The following is a 20,120-nucleotide window of genomic DNA, read 5'->3' as shown; positions in this document are numbered from 1 at the left end:
CAAAGCAAGCCTAAAGGGGAATAATATTAAGTGTTATACATTAATGAGATCTAAAAATGAAACTCTGCAATAATGATAAATCAGATATGTTCTCCAAAACTCTACAGGGACCAATATCATTATTATCATAATAAGAATACCACTGGGAAATACCCATTGTGCATTTGTCTTCCATAAAACAAAACCAAAGAGAAAACACTTCCCATTCAGAGGGATAAGCAAAGCAACTTCAACCATATAATACATGGATCTGGTAGCAAAGTTTAAGTTGAATCTTAAGGGATTCATTTACGCCAACTGCATTTGGGCTTCTACTATACACATCCTTAATTATGTAACTCACATGTTTTTGATGTATAAATGGAACCCAGTAATTTGGGACCTTGCTGACTTATATTTATAGTAATCTAAAAAAATGAATTAAGTTAATATTTTTAGACTGAAGAAAAGAAGGGAGAAAAGTAAATAATAAAAAAGGTGAAATGATAAAAAGATGAGAACATTTCAGAAGTCAGTAAAGAAATCCCTCAGTTTGAAGATAAGTAAAAATTAGTTACAAAAGGTTAGTCCATTTAGTTCTCACCTGTTTTTGTAAAAATCTAAACAATTTCTCCATGTAAATAGTCTAAAAGTTAAATATGCCTATATATAAATGGATTTATAAACTTATCAAAGGTATTTTCATAACTAGGTAAAGTTGGTATTTGGTTACAACAGTTTTCTAATATGATGCCTAAATACTTCATTAATACCTGACTTTTCTAAATGACTACTAGATACACAGAGTAACAATTACATATTATAGTATAATTCTTACACTACAAAATTAAATGATAAGAGAATTCACTTTAGTCCCGTATGAGTTATAAAACTGAGCATGTAATAATGTCTTGGCAACATAAGATGGTTATCCATCAACATCCACAACCAACCTTATCTATTAAAAAATCTAAAATGTATACAATCACATTTTTTGAACTGCTACAGAATTAAAATTGCAGTTCAAATCAACAACCAAAACCGAGTCAAAACAAAAATGAACACATATACACACGAGCACTCAATCCCCATTAGAAATATCAAGTGAAACCTAGAGCTCAATTTTCATTCAACAACTATAGCACACACAACACTGCCTTTATGTCTAAATTTCAGAATTATTTAGCTTGAGTTTCACACTTCACAACACTAAACAACAAAAAGTCCAAAGACATATATTCTTACTACATTCACGACTACTTACTACTTGTACTAAACTGACAAAATTGATCTATACTAGACAATTCTACATTGCACCAATATACCCTTATTTGATTGACAGCCTAAAGGTTATTTTATAAAAGGTCCACCTTTTATTCTGAAGGATTAAATTTTAAAGTACACAGAGGAGACTGGCAAATCAATCTCTGGTGAATTATCTAGATAAAATTGTGGAAGGCTACAAATATTTTCCCTTACCCGTTCCCTTGAGTACTGGAGCAGCCTGCAGAATGGCTCAGGGAAGTGCTGCCAGCACACGGACTTTTCTTAGTAGACAGGTCAAGTACACCGTCTGCAGAGACACAAATACCTGAGGATATTAAAAAATGAAGCAAATGTAGAATGAAAATACTAAATATGAAATGGCAGCAGGTTTAGTCAATCAGGCAAACACAACAGTCACATATTTGAGTTATTCAATATAAAAATCAAGATATTTTTCTCCTGAAATAACATAAATTAAGAAAAGTATGTTACATCAAATGTATCTAAGGATTCAATATTTTATTAATAGTGCAAAAGAAAAGGCAAAGCATATTATAGACAATGTTTAGATATGGTGAAATATTAGAAATAGCAGTTCACACAGCATGGTGTTCTGTACCAGACTTATACTTCATTTTCTAAATTGACCTTGATTCAAATGTAAGTTTTAATGTTCCATTAAAAAAACTGTCTTTGAAACTATAAAACCAAATTCCTCAAGATCTAAATCTACCTGAAACTTGGATCCAAACTAATTTAAAATTAGATAAAGACAAGAAAGAATGAAACAATCTTGATACTAATTAGAGCCTAAGTGTAACCGAGAAGCTAGACCAGATCACATAATTCACGTTGCTAATAAATAAAATCAGGACACTTTCTTTTCCCACAAAGATACGTTCCTTCTTGTAGACTTATCTAGATACAGATCTCATAGACAGGACAACTTTTTAAGCAGCCATTCTGTCCAAAATAAATACAGCAAGATAATACCCAATGCCTCTGATTTTTAGATGGCCAGTAGAAAGATCCTGCTAACTCATTATGTTAGAATTCACTTCACAATAGAATTTATCCACCTGGTGTCTGAGGACATTCTAATTCCCTATTACGGTTGTCAGAAATAAATATGCAATTAAATGTATAAATAAGAAAGTCAATATCAAGAGAAAACACTGTCCTTTAGAGACATTAACACTTCAAAAAATATAACTATAATCTAACAAATCAAGTACTTTATTAGATATTTCATTTAATTAGATATCTAAAAAACAAATGCACTGCTATTTCCAACCAAAGACAGAATAATTTAGGTTTCTAAATCAAACATGCAATTTATCTAACCCAATGAGAAAACATATTTAAAGTCTGCCACAAAATTATGTAATTAAAATCGAAAACACTAAAATTCAATGCAATAAGAAATTTTTAAAAAACATTTTTGCTTCACTTGAAGTCCATACACTATAATGTTATCGTGTAGTTCAAATTCTCTTAAGAGTGTGTTGCCAATACAACATACCTTTTAAGGGCAACACTAGCTATGAGATGTTAAATCAGACTAGTAGAATCATTTTATGTTAACCTTCATTTTATGTTAACTGTCATTTTCCTATTATAAACCTGAAGCTTTGATGCAATATTTAGAGCAAAGTGATTCTTATTAAAAACTACCAATTCGTGGTAAACAAAATGATCCTTAACAAAACAGAAGATACAACTTTGGTAACCAAAGGCACACCGATTGATGTGAACACAGAGTAATTTGGAATCCTGTCTGTCAATCTCTTGGAATTTAGATACTTTTCTTTGCTATTTACTATATACCAAGAGGAAAAAAAAAAAAACAAAAAACAAAGAAAAACTACTCAAAAAATATATTCTTCAATAAGCAACTAAAGCCAGACCAAATGTAAAACCTTTATAAATTCTTATAATAAGCAAAGGAAAGTCCTTTCAAAGATGTTCTTTTAAGATTTAAATTTATTTTCTTTCAAAATAAACTTATTTCTCACCAATATATTCACGGATCTTATAATCTTTCTGTATACTCTTAGAGGAGACTTCTAAAACAATAAAATCATTACTGTAGACATCACTGAGTTAAATTATTTATAATGGAAATGGCCAATTCATCTTTTGAGAAATTAAAAGGTCAAATGAGATTATAAAGCAAGAGGAATATTTATTCTACTTAAGATAATAAACTTTTTGAGACTGAAACATTTTCTAAACAAAACAGATATACTCTTAACCTCTTTATTAATCTGTGTCCTCACTCACAAATTCCCCTTCAGAAATACTTTAAAGTTAGTTCATAATACATTGTATGTAAATATGTATATATTTCTGTATTTATAAAACACTGAATACACTTAACTAAAGTGTATTCTATTGTCTTCTTTATTTCTAACCCTGGTAATTTCTTTTTTAAAACTGCAAATAAAAACATTTTTTCCTTAAGGTGTATTTTTCAGGTACTAATTCTAAAACATTAAGGAAAAAAATAGAAACTTAACTTTTCATAGGAGTTTTTAGAAAATGGACAGGACAACACTTTGGAAAGTGCAAAATGCTTGTATTAGTATCAAATAACTTAAAAATCAGTTACAACTATAAACTACCTGACTATAAATATCTAGGTGGTACATCAATCACAACTATGAATTACAGACAGGTAAGGTTTTAAGAATTTTATCTGTACATATCTATCACTGCATAGCGAGGAATAATTTAAGATTCACATTATTGTTTTGTTTTTTAAAGAGACAAATTCTTGCTATGGTTCCCAATGTGGCCTTGAATCCCTAGGCTCAAATGATCCTCTTGCTCCAGCCTCCCAATAGTTAGACTATGGTATGGGCTACCACCTAGCTAGAATCACACTATATTTTATTCTATTATTAACTACTGGTCCCCTCATTGCCAATAATTTTTTTCTCCCCCGAATCAGTTTTCTGATTGGACAGAGGAGACCATGATTATCAAACCATACCTTGTTCACTAGGTTCTGACTGAGACTTTCTGACAGTAAGGTCCAGAGGTGAGTCTTGGTCAGCCATGAGAAGTTTGCTGAGCACAGGGTTCTGAGTAGTTGCAGCCGTGGGAGAGGTGGTGACTGGAGATGCTTTCGGCAGGCTTTGGTTCTTTGTGCTATTGGGCTGGCTGGGGTCCTGAGTAGAGCTATTTTTTGAGGTATATTCAGCAGCAAATTGTTGGATCATTCGCTGCATGATCTCACGGGCCACTAGGGGAATATTGGGGTCGAAGACCCAGGGACTGTCTGTAAACAAAGATTTATTCACTTTTAAAGTGGAAAATTGTACTTAAAAAAAAAAAAAAAAAAAAAAAACCCAACCAACAAAAAAGACAGCTTTCACAAAAACAATATTCATATTTTTCTTAAAATGCAAAGTCTTAAAAATAGTATTTCCCTTGATTTATATTTTTAATCTCTAAGCTTTTGAGTTGCAGGTTTTTAAAAAATAAAATTTTCATAAAAATATTTCTAAACATTCCCCCGCCAAGGATTATGAAATTAAAGGGTTACAAATATGATCTTTTATAGGCTAAAATCACTTACCTGATATAGAAATCCCCAAACCTTTCTCTTAAGACTCATTCCCCAGTTAACATCTACAGAGAATACATTGTTTCCCCTAGAGTTTTTCTCCATCAACTGTCCTCTCCTAAATTTCCAAAATTTGGACTACTGAATTCACGAGTGCTTAATTCATTTCTTGTTAAAGACTGATGGCATAACAAGATCATAAAATCAGATACTTAATTTTAAGTATTCAGTCATGACAGGCTAGAGCAATAGTCTTCCCATTTTAATGTTCACTGAAATCATTTTGAGGTCTTTTGACTGCTGGATCCTATCCCCAGAGTTTCTGATTCAGCAGTTCTAGGGCTCAAGAACTGGCATTTCTAACAAGCTGCTAGATGCTGCTTGGGTGAGGACAACAATTTTAGAAACTGTGGGTTAGAAGTTTAAATGTCAATTCTCAAAAGCTGGAAGACAGACCACATATTTTCCATGAATAATCTTTTATATTTTTCATTAAGAATCTTTAAGTATACTCTTCCAGATATTAACAGAACAGTTAGAAAAGTAATGAAAAACACTTAAGTTATCCATGTCTAGTCAATTTTAAAATAAAAGCCATATGAACTCATTAATTTTTGAACCAGAATGTACCTTCAAGTTCAAATTTGGGTAAGATGAAAGGTGAAATCTATATATTTGTGTGTGTGCGCACACACACGCGCACGCATATATATATACATAAAAATAAAAGATTCTCACATCTCTATAATTACAACACTAGCCTATCAAGGAAAAGAAGCTTCTTGAGGGCAGAGACTAAATGTATGTATATATACCTAAATCTTGCCTGGTGTAAAGTGTGCATTCAATTTAGCTGAGTAATGAATGGAAGGAATCAATTTATACCAATTTTCTTTTAATAAATGTGGAAAAAGTGATAAAAAAGTAGCCTCTACAAATTAGTACAGATGATTTCTGATAAAACTCATCAAAACTCTTTCCCTGATCTTAAATGTCTACCTGTACCTTTGACTCCCCACCACATTTCTAATGCATTTTTAAGATGGTTTTCAGAAAACCTGTTTCCTTGGTCTTTTAAAGATTAGCTATATAAGGCAAATACCCACAGTATCTTAGAGCTGTGAGGAATTTGTGAGATTGATTTATAAAGTACAAAGGCACAAGAAAAACTGACTTTATTACTAAAATCTCCACAAAAAATAAACAAAACGCTCAAACTTCACAGAACTCATAATAACAACACATTTTATATTTTCCCAAAAGGAGAACATTCAATACCTGAATATGTTCATGCAGTCACAATATTTAATTTTCTGAAGTTTAATGAGGCTTGCTCTATCAATATCATTTTTGTCTCACTAAGGAGTATTTATAATCCTAAATTTCTTCTCTATAAATATAGACTATTAGTATTCCAGATAGTTTATGAAAAAAGATATTTAATTAGGTGAGGTTCAGAAGTTCCTATATTCACTGACAATGCTTCTTCAAAAGTTTTACTAAACATTTTAGCCATATATTGCTTTTTAAATCTCTCTACTGGATTTTCTCATTAGTTATTTAACTTTCCAGTTAAGATCCATTTCCCCCTATAAAGCATAAATCTATGTATGAAAGACTATAAAATTTTAATATTAGTGGTACCTTTTTCCCCCTAGAAAACTGGAGAATATGTAATAAAAAATTTCCAAATAGGAAGCAAATGAAATATTTAAGAATTATCTCTGTGTTTAATTAGTATTAGTAAATAAATATCCTAAAAAAAAGCTTTGTGATTTGTCAAAGATTTTAGGATAAAGATCATAAACTGCTCCTTATGCTTAAAATGCCTACAGTATACTTTGTCTTTTTAATGAATGAATGACTAATACAATCATGAGACAAAACATTCTCAATGTTTATGAATGACAACTCTGCCATTTAAATTTCGGTATCTTTTTTTGAAAGTTTCATGAAAGCATTCATTTTCTGACTTATAACACAAGTTCTATATACATTTTCATGCCTAGGGAAATAGACACAATTGAGTCAAATAAAAGCAACAACTCAGATGAAAATAAAACTACACAAAAACATGTAAAAATTAAATCACAGCCACTGGTACATTTAAAATGGAAATCTAACTTCTAGAAAGGTATCACATTTTTTTAAAAAAAAACATAAGTGACAAAGCAAATTAAAAAGGAAATGTGATTAATAGAATTTTATAAGATAATATTGTTCTAAAGTTAAAACTGGTTACAATAGAGTCCATTATCATAAAAGTCTACTTTCATTGCATCTGTATTTATATTTAGCTATACAAAACCTTTGCACGCCTGATTATTTAAAATATATAATTTGTACTGCTTGGATACAAAGGGCTAAATCCAAGCATCTGAAATAAAGGCTGAGCATTCTTCATCTGGTAAAGTGTATGTAAATATTCGAAAATCTGAATTGAAATCTAACCCACTTCTGGTCCAAAGCATTTGGGATAAAAAATATTAAACTGATGTTTATGAAAACAAGGGATACTCAACCTATATTAATTTGAAGAGTACAAATGTTCATCTTTAAGATATATCCAAGAGGGTTTTAAAAACATCTAAAAATAATAACACTGGTATATAACATAAGGGGAAGTAACTGGAATTCTTTCAATTCCAAATCATTCTTTTCTGAGTATTTTGTGCTAGTATAAAAACAAACATAAAAATTTAAGTTACATATATACAGTTTCAGAGGATTCTGATAGCTCTTGAAATGTATCTTAAGATCTAAGGTCAGAATCCCTCTAAACAAAACTGATAAAAAATTTTAATTTAAGTTATTCCTCTATGACAAAGGGATGAGACTACTAGAAGTAGGACAGAATAACTTCTTATTGTCCCTAAACAAAGAGTGGATGAAAATGGGTCCCTTCATACAAATTAAGTACAAAAGCTTCTCTCTCCAGATAATAAAGCTTGCTATCAGACCTTTGCCCTGTATACATTCTAAAGAAGAGGAACTGTAAAGATATTTTATTTGGCTAATACACTCATAGAACTGGTTATTATTTAAACCTTAAATATGAATTACTTTAATAAAAAAATCAAAAACATCCATAAAACTAAGAAAATTACTATTTTTAATATAATGTTGGAATTCAGGGCACTTTATACAATGATGAGGTGAGCCTGGGAGGTTAAGTTGAGAGATTTTTAGGTCAGAGGCTACCAGCAGGTATTAAAAGAGAATGGAGGGTATACTAAAATTTTTGAATTTACAATGGATCTTACTGAAAAATTTGGGGAAAATGTGCCCGCCCAATAATCTCTACATTCCTTAACTTTATTATGATATTTAATCTTATACCATTATTTAAACATATAAATCACATTAAGAAAAAAGAAGCCCAGCTGATATCCAACTATACCCAACCCATTAAAACAAACACTCACCAGAGAGTATACAGTCAAAACTGTACACCCTTTAGAAGGGAAAAAGAAAATTTCCAGAGGAATGAAAGGTGTAAACCACAATTCGTAAACACATTAAAGAAAAGGGAATCACTAAGTGTCCAATATTACATAGGACATTCAAGATTACCAGGAATTTGTAGGAAACCCTTTTTAGAACCTATCACAGTAACCTCCATCTTGGAACTAGAGTAAAAGGGTAATTAAGCATACAAAATCATTCAGAAAGAATTTCTTGAAAGACTCTTGACTACAATGGTTGGTGAAGGAAAGTTTCCTGAAGGTCTTGACTTATGGCAATTATGCTTTGCAGATAGAGAAAAAAAAAACACACACAAAAAACGAAGGTCTTCATGAAGAATTTATAAACCCCAAGCCTCTATTACGATTAGACATACATTCTCTGAATTTTAAAAGAAATGTAAAACAAGCCTATCAAGTTTCAAGAAGAATCCAGCATGGTGGTGCATGACTGTAATCTCTGTGACTGGGGAGGCTGAGATAGGAAAATTACAAATTCAAGGTCAGCCTCTGCAATTTAAGGAGACCCTGTTTCAAAATAAAAAATAAAAAGGGCTGGGGATGTGGTTCAATGGTAAAGCGCCCTTAGGCTTCAACCTCACACCCTACTACCAAAAAAACCCAAAAAACAAAAAACAAGAAACCAAGTTTCAATGAGAAAAACAAACTGAAAAATCCAAGAGACAGAGCTATTAAATGACACCTCAAATGTAAGAAAAAATTTTATTATGAGTTTTATCACCCCAATTTTAATAATCTAAAAAACTTTAGTGAAATAAGACTATACCAAGGGGAAAATGTTTACAAATCTAATTGGTTAAAAAAAAGAAAAAAACATCTAATTGGTAAAGGTATAGCTACATTTTCTTTCCAAATAAAATTTCAGGTTGGAATTACTAAAATATTATATAGTAGGTTTTATAGCTACTGATAATTAAAACAGTAACTGCTTATATTTAAAAAATTGCTGAACAAAAACCTAACTACTGAGACCTTAAAATTTTCAGAGTTTCATAATAATGGATTTAATTATTTGACTAAAATCATCACTTCAGAGATAAGGGGGTGGCAGGACAGGGATTGCGTTAACTCTGTTCCAAATTTACCTTGATCAAAGGAATACAGAAAAAAAAGTGCATCATTAGCAAATAAAAAATTACTTTTAAGAGTAACTTTAAAAATAACATTGAAACTAAGAAGATCTATGTAAGACAAGCAGATGCTAAATGTCATTCTTCACTGAAACCAACCTTTTCTATAAAAGACTGCATTGAGGAACTCTTCTGCTTGTCTCTCGAATCGAATGATTTTTGCTTGCTCTTGTTTAAGCAGAGCTTCCTGCCCAGCTCCCGAAGCTGGTTCATCCAGACGGACTAAGTGTCCCTGCAAAAATATTTGGTGAAATATTTGTACAAAAAATTTTCCCCATTCAAAATAAAAAACAGATGTATAATTATAAACAAATACTAACAGCATATTAAACAAATTAGTTAATATTATTAAAGTATTTTAAAACTTCAATTCAGGATAAAAATTATCTCCACAAAACTATAATAATAGTAAAATGAGTATAAACATACAGCTTAGGTGATTTTTATTCACATTTTTCAATTATGAGTTTTCCCCCACAATTTACCATAAACTAATTAAACAATAATTACTCTAAAGGGAAAATTTCTTTGAGCATTAAAATATATTGGTTCTCTTAAAGCAAGTGTTCACAGATAAATCCATTCAGATGGTATGCTTTTATACATTTTAAAAAATCTTTTTAAATTTCAGATCTCATTTAAGGATCATGTTTGTCCTCCTAGTATGGGATATTTTCTCCAGACACAAAACATTTTTAAAAGGAGTGAAATTGAACAAACTACCTTTCTAAATATATATGAAAATGACACAATGAAACATATTTTTCTGTATAATCAATATATACCAATTTTTTTAAAAAAGCATTCAGGAAGGAAAATTCAAGAAGAGTTTATCAAATTTTATAATTCTGTTCCTAGATTACTTAAACTATGGCTCTCAAACCTTTACTGAGTAGTCAGTAAGTCAAACTAACACTAGAAAACTGAGTAGGAAAAGAGTGTACTTCATATTCTAAATATAAACACTGCAGCATCTTTAGTTACAATATATATGTGTGTCTAAACATGCTTACAATATAAAATATGGATCAAAACGTTTGTCTAAATGAAAAGTTCCAAAATGCTGTACTGAATTCAACCACGAGATGTATAGCATCTGCTTCCAGACTTCAAGAACAATGGAGTAAACTGACAATGTTTTGCACATCTCAGTGCATATAACTTACTTTATTTCACTGTAATATATCAATACATGCATTTAGTTTAATCATGGAATCATCAAAAGTGCTCCAAATAAGAAAACAGAACGTACCCTGGTATAATGTAATTAAACAATAATTAAAGGCATATTATAATCCACAAAATATTTCCTCAAGGCTTTTAAATATATCTATTGTTATCTGTAAAAACTTGCTATGATTTCTCATTACCTGAATTGTGCCACACAGCACAACCAAGATACAGACACACATACATCTTACTGACACATTTAGAATTGATTATATATTGCATACAAATAGTTTAACAAAAAGAACTCACTTGCCTTATTCAAATTACAACAATGATTTAACATTTCTATATAAACAGTATATTTGTTATATATAATTTGTTTAAAGAATTTTCAATTAAGTATTCTAAGTGTTATAAACCATGAAAACTTTTTACTATTAATGTTATTTGTCAACATTCTCTTCTAAATATACAAGTAATTTTGAAACACAAATCATAAATAATTATGATATAGATTAAACATCTAAAACATATTAAGAACAGGCATCAGTTGAAGTGCCATCAAACTCTTCAACTGTATTGTACTTCAGTGTCATTTCATTAAGTGATTTTTTAAAATATAAATTATACCTGTATTTCACTCCTTAGTTCTACATTCAATCAGTTGAAGTTAGATACTGAATGATCTATCTGTAGAGTACTTAAACTTTAATGTAGTATTTAATGTAGCATTCAGACTCCTATCATATGTAATGGAACACAACAGAGCAACTAGCGTAGTACTCATCAGGCAGATGCTATGTGTCCTTTCTTAAACAATAATCAATCCCCATTCCCACACCAACACTAGGAAACCAATATACTAACTACACAATGTTTTGTCTTTATAGGTGTGCCTGTTCTGGACATCATTTCATCTAAATAAACATACACACATACACTCTTTTTTTTAATGTGTGTGTGTGGGTTTTTTTTCCCCCTGTGGTGCTGGGGAGTGAACTCAGGGCCTTATGCATGCGAGGCAAGCACTCTACCAACTGAGCTATATCCCCAGCCCAGTGATGGACTTTTTTTCTCCTAGAATAATGGCTTTTTTTTTTTTTAAATCTCAGCTCCACCTGAGACTGAAATGAGCTCTTCCTCTGGGTTTTCAATCTCTCTCTCTCTCTTTTTTTTTTAAGAGAGAATTTTAATATTTATTTTTAGTTTTCGGCGGACACAACATCCCTGTTTGTATGTGGTGCTGAGGATCGAACCCAGGCCGCATGCATGCCAAGCCAACGCGCCACCGCCTGAGCCACATCCCCAGCCTCCTAGAATAAAGTTTTCAAGGTTTGTCCACACTGTAGCACGTGTAAGTAGTTAATTTCATTTACTGCAAAATGAATATTTCATTGTATGGATACACCACTTTTTATTTATCTATTCTTCAGTCGATAAGTATTTGAATTGCTTTCACTTTTGGGGTATTATAATAATAATACTGCTACTAACTTGTGTACAGGTTTTCGTGTGGATGTATATATTCATTTTTCTTGAATATGTATTTGGAAATGGAACATCTGGATAATATTTTAACTATGTTTAACATTTTGAGGAAGCGTCAAACTATTTTCCAAAGCAGGTATACCACTTTATATTCCCAACTGCAGTTTATGAGACGCATACTCATCAATACTTATCATTTTGATTATACTCATCTTTAGTAGATGAGAAGCAGTATCTTGTTCATATTTTCTTTCTTTCCCCTTCCTTTCCCTTCTTCCCTCCCTTCCTTCCCTGATACTGGGCACTGAACCCAGGGCCTCAAAAATTCAAGGCAAATACCCTTACCACTGAGGTACATCCCCAGCTCTAGATTTATATTTTCTAAAAGACTAGTGATGTTCAGTTTCTTTTCAGGTGCTTACTGGCCATTTGAAATGTCTATCAGATCCTTTGCTCAGTTTTTTTAATTGGACAATTTTTTAAATTGTTGAATTATAAGAATTCTTGACATATTCTGACTTAATTCTATTATTAGATTCACGAACTGCAAATATTTTCTTCTTTTGTGTTTCCTCAGTAATGGTACTGTTAGCAGCACAAATTTTGAATTTTAAAGAATTCTAATTTAAAAGTTATCTTTTGTCCCTTCTGTTTTTGTTGTCATAACTAAAAAATTTGTTGAATTCAAGATCATGAAGATTTATTCCTGTTTCCTTCTGAGTCTTACAGTATTAAAGCTTACTTTTATGTCTATGACTTAAAGTTAATTTTTGTGTATGGTAAATGTATACGAAAGGAGTTCAACTTCATTCTCTTGCATGTGGAGAATCAGTTGTTCTAGTACCTTTTGTTAAATAAATAATTCTTTCCTCCAAAGGATTGTTTTGGGATACTTATCAAAAATCAATGGTCATAAATTTTACTTATGGACACTTTAATTCTATTCCCATTAACTATGTAGCAAGTTTTAAAGTTAATAAATATGATTTCTCTCAATTTGTTCTTTTACAGATTATTTTGGCTTCTTGAGGTCTCTAAATTTTCTTGTGAATTTCAGAATCAGTTCGTCCATCTCTTTAAAAAGAAATCACCTGGGATTTTGATGGAGAATGCAATTTTCAACTTGGGGAGTGATGTCATCTTAACAATATTGACTTTTCTGATCAAATGTGGGGTGTCACTTTATTTTCAATGTTTTGTAATTCAGAGTGTATAAGCATTACACTTTTGATATTTTTATTTCAAAGTGTTTTACTTTTTGATGCTACTATAAATGAAATTTTCTTAATCGTAGTATTTCTCATCACTAAATGAAAACAGATATTCTAAAAATGTTATATTCTGAACCTTGCTGAATATATTTATAAACTATCAGTTTTATAGATTCCTAAGACTTTTTATATTCATCATCAAGTCATCTGTGAACAGAGATAGTTTTACTTCCTTCTTTCAATGTGGATGACTTTGGTTTCTTTTTGTAGCTTAAATGCCCTGATTAGAAGTTCCCCGACAATGCTGAATAGAAATAGGAGTCCATATCTTAGGAGGAAGCTGTTCAGTCTGTTATTAAATATGATGGTGTTTTTGTAGCTCAGGTCAAGGAAATTCCCTTCTATTCCTAGTCTATTAGGGGTGTGTGTGTGTGTGTGTGTGTGTGTATACACGTCTATATATATGTGTGTGTGTGTATATATATATATATGTTGTAGATGGACAGAATGCCTTTATTTTATTTGTTTATTTTTATGTGGTACTGAGGATGGAACCTAGTGCCTCATGGATGATAGGCAAGTGCTCTGTCACTGAGCTATAGCCCCAGCCCAAGTGTTTTGTGGGTTTTTGTTGTTGTTGTTGTTTTTGTTTTTTTTAAACCAGCAAATGGTTTCTGGTCTGGCCTCATTGCTTCTGGAGAGCATCTATGGACATGATCATATGGTTTCTTATCATTTATTATATTAACACACATTACACTAATTGATTTGGGGGCATTAAATCAACCTTGGGATCCTGGGATAAATCCTACTAGGTCATGGTGTGTACTTTTTATATACTAGCAGATCTGATGTTGAGGGGTTTTTGTATTGATATTCATAAGTGATAATGGTCAATATTTTTTGTGATGTCTTTGTCTGGTTTTGGTATCCACAATACTGGTCTCATGGAACAAAGAAGTCTTCCCTCCTATAATCTGAAAAAGTTAGTGAAGAATTGGTAGTAATTCATTAAATATCTGATAGAAATCATCAGTGAGGATATATGGCCATGGACTTTTTCTTTAATATAAGTCTAAAAATTATTAACCCAATCTCATTATGGTTTGAATATGAGATGTACTCCACAAAACTCATATTAAACAATGCAGGGTTGTTCAATTGTGAGAACTGTAAATTTATCAGTGAATTAACCTAAATAGACTACTGGTGTAAACTGTAAGCAGACAGAACAAGGCTTGGACCTCTTAAATAAAATTTTCCTTCTCTTTAAGTTGCTCTTGTCAGGTATTTTGGTCATAGTGACAAAAAACTTAACACACTTGTTCTAGTCTAGTTTAGTTTTGTAGGGCTGCTATAACATATTTCCATAAACTAAGTAGCTTAATACTGTGATTTATTCTCACAGCTCTGGATTCTAGAAATCTAAAATCAAGGTGCCAGTAGGATCATTCTTTCTGTGAGTTCTTCCACACCTTTTCAAGCTTCTGGTGGCTGCAGATAAGCCTCGGCATTCCTTGGTTTAAAACAGTAAAACTCCAATCTCTGTCACCATCTTTACATGTCTTCTCTCTGTATGCCTGCATCTCAAAACCTCCCTTATCCTTAGAAAGACCTCAGGGACTGGATTTAAAGCTCCTAACCCAATGTGACTTCATTTTAACTTATTTACATCCATCAAGACCTTATTGCCAAATGAGGTCTCGCCCATAATTACCAGGGATTATCTTATTTTTTTCATTACATCTTTTTTTTTTGCAGACACAATCCCACTCACAACATAGCTCTATTCAAGTTTTCAACTTCTTGTTACCTGTTTTGGTGTATATGTCTTTTAGGAATCTGCCTATTTCATTAACTATCCAAATTGACAGCACAGAAACTGTTCATAATACTCCCCATGAAGTCCTTTTATTTCTGTAAGATTGGAGGGGGTTTCCCTTGTATCATTAATGATTAAAAATCTGAGTTTTCTTTTTTCTTTATCAGCACTAAAGTTTATCAATTTTATTGATGTTTTCAAAGAAAAAACTTTGGTTTTGTTGATTCCCTCTGGGTTTTTTTGCTATTTTATTTATATTTGCTCTAATCTTTATTATTTCCCTCTGCTTACTTTGGGTTTTGTCTACCTCTTCTTTTTCTAGTTTCTTCGGATGAATGGTTTAGGATACTGATTTGAGATCATCTTTTTTTAATATAAGCATTTGCAGCTATAGATTACCTGATAAGGACTGTTAGGTAATACCCCATATGTTTCTGTTATGTTTAATCTCAAACTGTTTTCAATTTTCCTCTGTGCTTTTTTCTTTAACCCACTGATTACTTAAGAAGTGCATTGCTTAATTTTCACATATCTGTAAATTCCTTTTAGATTTCCTATTAACTGATTTCTAATTTCATTCTACTGAAGTTGGAAAACATACTTTATATGAGTTAAGTCCTTTAAAATATAGTATTTTAGTGGACTAGAGTGTAGCTCAGTGGTATAGTGCTTGTCGGAAGGTCATGGACTTGATCCCTAGCACCATAGACATACTATAGGTTGTTTTATGGCGTAGCATATAGCCTGTCTTAGAGGATATTACACATATATGTGATCAGAATGAGTATTCTGTTCTTTGGATTATGTTCTGCAGATGTCTGTCAGTCTAGTTGACTATTAATGTTCAAATCTTCCACATCTTTGATGATATTCTCTCCAGATGTTCTTGGGGGCGGTACCAAGGATAGAACTCAGAGGCACTCAACCACTGAGCCACCTGCCGAGCCCCATTTTGTATTTACACAGAGTCTCACTGATTGCTTAGTGCCACATTAAATTGGTGAAGCTGGCTTTAAACTTGAGATCCTCCTGACTCAGCCTATTGAGCCACTGGGATTACAGGCGTGCACCACAGTGCCCAGCTAGATGTTCTACTCATTACTGAAAGTGAGGTATTGACTTGACATGTCTAGCTACTACTACTATCTATTTGCACGCTCAGTTCAGTCAAATTTTGCTCCATGCCTTTTTGCAAGCCCTTTGTTACATAATAATAATACGTTAAATAATATTATCTTCTAGATTCGACCTTTTATCGTTAGGAAATGTCCCCCTTTATCTCTAGTTCTTTCAAGTTTATCCCCCCTGAGATATGTAGTTTTAGATGTCTATATTTGACCATGCAGTGTCCCTGTTCAATAGGGTTTTTGAACATTTTCTTTCTCTATTCCTCTCAACTCTAAGCTGATCTGTCTATAATGATGTCTCACATCCACCTTTTTAACCTCCATTAATTAATTGTTAGTTGATTTATGTACTGAGGGCATAAAGTGCTCCATTGTTTCTTCCAATAAAAAAGTGGAGCCCCTTCACAGAGATAAGGTGTCGCCAGTGTTTGAGGCTTGCTCTAACTCCAGGAGGGTTCTTCTTAGCTCTTCTTTCTATTCTCTCTCTGTTAAACTTCTAGCTTTAGATGTCTATATTTCAACTCTGGCCCAGTGCTCTTAGCCTGCTGTGCCTGGAGAAGAATTCCAATCTGAGTAAAAGGTTATGTGGGAGGAAGGGAGCCCCAGTTCTCTTAAACTCATGTGCCTGGAAGAGAGTATCTATAACAGGATGCAAGAAGGTATGGTAGATGCTCACTACCTGTCCCCCTGTTCAGAGTGGAATTTCCTTTAAGCTAAGCCAAGGGAGGTGTGTGAGTGGGTCACAAGGCTCAATTGTCACAGATTCTTGCTGCTCTTACTGAAATCTGAATTTCTTAAAGACATGTTTCTCCATTTGCTGTATGGCCTTAAGAGAATTATTTCTAGAGTTTAAATGGTTATATTAAAAGTTTTTATCAGTTAAATGTTTGTTTCACTTATTCATCTAGAACAACAAACAGCAGAAAACCATATACTTTTTCCAACTGCACCTGCTCATCATGTTAAAAATTTATAGCAACAATGTAGAAATAGAAAATATTTTTCTTCACGGTATATACATATGCCAAACTGCAAAGAACAAAAAATTTACATGACATACAACATAGAACTAATTGAAGATGGAGGGCAAAAATAAAGCCAATTCATGTCATCTCTCCATTTCTAAATTCTATGTACTATGTTTGATATGGCAAAGAGAAACAAAAATGTGAGATATTCTTCTATAACTAAAAAGCCATTGTTTTTCTTTGCAAAACTGGTGGCCAACTTGTCAAATTATTAGAAGCTTATAGAAAATTTTGATATGACAGAACCACCTGTATGAACCAACCAGTAGGTGGACAAATTCTTGCATGCCAAAGGAAGCATCTTCTAAGAAACATAAATTCTATTTCAGATTCCAGTTTTATTCCTATTTAGTTCTGGGACAACAGCTCTTTCTGAACTCCACCATTATATCATACTTTAAGAATTACTATGTATTTACAATATATACTAGTATTTGGGAGACAAATTCCCACTCATTATTTATATTTTTCAAATTGTCATGGCCATTCTAGCTTTAGTCCTCCATTCTCCCAACACATTCAAAATCACTTAGCTCCCCAAAGCAGATATGCTTTTGATCAGAATAGTGTCATTACACCTGGAAAATAATTAAGTAGTAGCATCCCTGAAGTATTCAGTTTCTCTTTCAGTAACTGCTTTACATTTATTTATGTGAGTTTGCTTTAATGGATCTCAATTAAAATACAGTACCCATGTACTTGGTATTTTACCCTTCTTCTTCTTTTTTTTTTTTTAAGGGGCACTGGGGATTGAACCCAGAAGTGATCTACCACTGAGCTACATCCACAGGTGTAGCTTTAAACTTTATAAATTCATCCTTTAACCTTTATATTTTTAAGTCTAAGTTGTCCAGGCTGACCTTGAACTTATGATCTTCCTGTCCCAGTCCCCCAAGTCACATGTGCCACTGGAACATTTTTATGAGAATTAATTGACATAATTCTGTATAGCTTTAAAGGGAAAGTACAGGTCATCTACCTTCAGTTGCTATGTTCTCTGGAAGTTTTACTAATTTATACCAATCTCCAATATCCTTTTATCACCTAATGTTAGCCTTTACTATTTTGGGGGAAGGAATGGCAATAAAATATCCAGCAGATATTCTCAAATATAGAGTCTTAGTCTATTTTGTGCTCCTATCACAAAATATCACAAAATACCCAAGACTGGGTAATTTGTGAACAGGAATTTATTATCTCACAATTCTGGAGGCTCGAAGTCCAAGATCAAGGCACTGGCATTCAATGTCTGGTCATGGTCTTCTTGTTGCGTCCTCACAAGGCAGAAGGCACATATATATGGCATAGGCTAAGCAAGTAAACAAGCCTAACACTGAGTGAAGCCTCTTCTGTAAGGGTCTTAAAGCCACTAACAAGAAAGGAGCCCTTATGGTCTAATCACCTCTTCACCTCATCCTCTTCTCTCTGAGCTGCTAAAAATGCCAAAGGAAGTTCTTCAGGTTAAGAAGAAATGACAACATAAAACACCACTAAGAAAATGTAAAAAGACAAATGAAAGTGAAATAAATCACTAACATAATTTGGAAGACTACTATTAACTGGGTGATTTTCTCCACATTGATTGATCTATAATTTTAACACAATCTTACAGTCCTAAAAGGCTTTTCAAAGAATTTAGAAGTTGATTTTTATAGTTATATAGAAGAACCAAGGACCTAATTAGCAAAACAATATGAAAAACAAAAAGTTGAAAACTCATGCTATTGGATATCCAGATAGATATAATAATCAAGACATTGTGGTATTATACATAGATTAATGAACACAGTCCAGAAATACACATACTCACATTCAATACAGAAATTCAATACAGGAAGACATTTCTTTTTACCATATGATTCTAGAACAACTGGATTTTCTTATGAAATATAAAACCTCAACTCTTACCTCACACCATATAGAAAAATTAACATGTATCAGAGAAAAATGTAATAGTTAAATTTATATGTGAAAACAAGATATTTTCTATATTTTACATTAAATTAGGCAAAGATTTCTTGAAAAAGGCATGAAAAACTACCTCCCGCCCCCTGAAGCTGTGGCCTTATGCATGCTAGGCAAGCACTCTCAGCTATACCTTAAGACCCAAAACAAGAAATAAATGAGGAATAAAATCTGGCAAAATGAATTTCACCAAGATTTAATTTTTTTGCCTTTCAAAAAACACAATTTAGATAAGGACAAGCTACTGCCTAGGAGTTTATAGCGTATATAAAAAATTGTTACAACTAAGTTTTTAAAAATGGACAAAAGTTTCTAACAAATACTTCACTCACCTACACCATAATATAACAACATCACTAGTCATCAGAGAAATAAAAATTAAAACTACAATGAAGAAAGGCAAATCTTAACAGAAGTGGCAACACCAAATACTGGCAAGACATGGAATGCTGGCACTCTCATATGTTGTTGCTAGGAACACAAAATGGTTCAGTCACTTATAAACCATACACTAGGGGTTGTGGCTCAATGATAGAGCGCTTGCCTAGCATATGCAAAGCCCTAGGTTCGGATCCTCGGCACCACATAAAAATAAATAAATGAAATAAACGTATTGTGCCCAACAATCAATCAATCAATCAATCATACACTAATATTAAGTGAAACATAAATGTATAATAGCATCTAGTAATTCCCGTTCTAGGTATGGATCCCAGGGAAATGAAAGTGTATGTACTCAAAAAAGATTTATAAATGAATAAGTAACAATAGTTAACCACTGGAAACAATCTGGATGTTCATTTAAAAAAAAAAAAAAAAAAAAAAGGAAGTCAGGCATGGTAGTGCATACCTGTAAATTCCAGCTACTAAGTAGGAGG

At 32.3% G+C, this 20,120-nt stretch overlaps 1 protein-coding gene across 7 annotated transcripts in view; it reads right to left on the bottom strand.

Annotated features, from left to right (window-relative positions):
- Window positions 1–20,120, bottom strand: part of Lcor (ligand dependent nuclear receptor corepressor) — a 125,350-nt gene that overhangs the window by 28,039 nt on the left and 77,191 nt on the right. For 5 of the 7 annotated variants that reach the window (XM_076834156.1, XM_076834159.1, XM_076834161.1 and 2 more), the window contains 3 exons: window positions 9,531–9,663; window positions 4,241–4,528; window positions 1,459–1,570 (listed from right to left, as the gene is read on the bottom strand). In XM_076834156.1, coding sequence (XP_076690271.1) covers window positions 1,459–1,570; window positions 4,241–4,528; window positions 9,531–9,663 — 533 coding nt within the window. The remainder of the gene's footprint in view (window positions 1–1,458; window positions 1,571–4,240; window positions 4,529–9,530; window positions 9,664–20,120) is intronic. The other 2 variants (XM_076834157.1, XM_076834162.1) reach the window with 1 other exon arrangement.

The sequence above is a fragment of the Callospermophilus lateralis genome, chromosome 15 (genome assembly GCF_048772815.1).
Source record: "Callospermophilus lateralis isolate mCalLat2 chromosome 15, mCalLat2.hap1, whole genome shotgun sequence".
Taxonomy (NCBI): domain Eukaryota; kingdom Metazoa; phylum Chordata; class Mammalia; order Rodentia; family Sciuridae; genus Callospermophilus; species Callospermophilus lateralis.
Note: the sequence above shows the minus strand (reverse complement) of the source record. Positions and strands in the feature narration are given on the sequence as shown.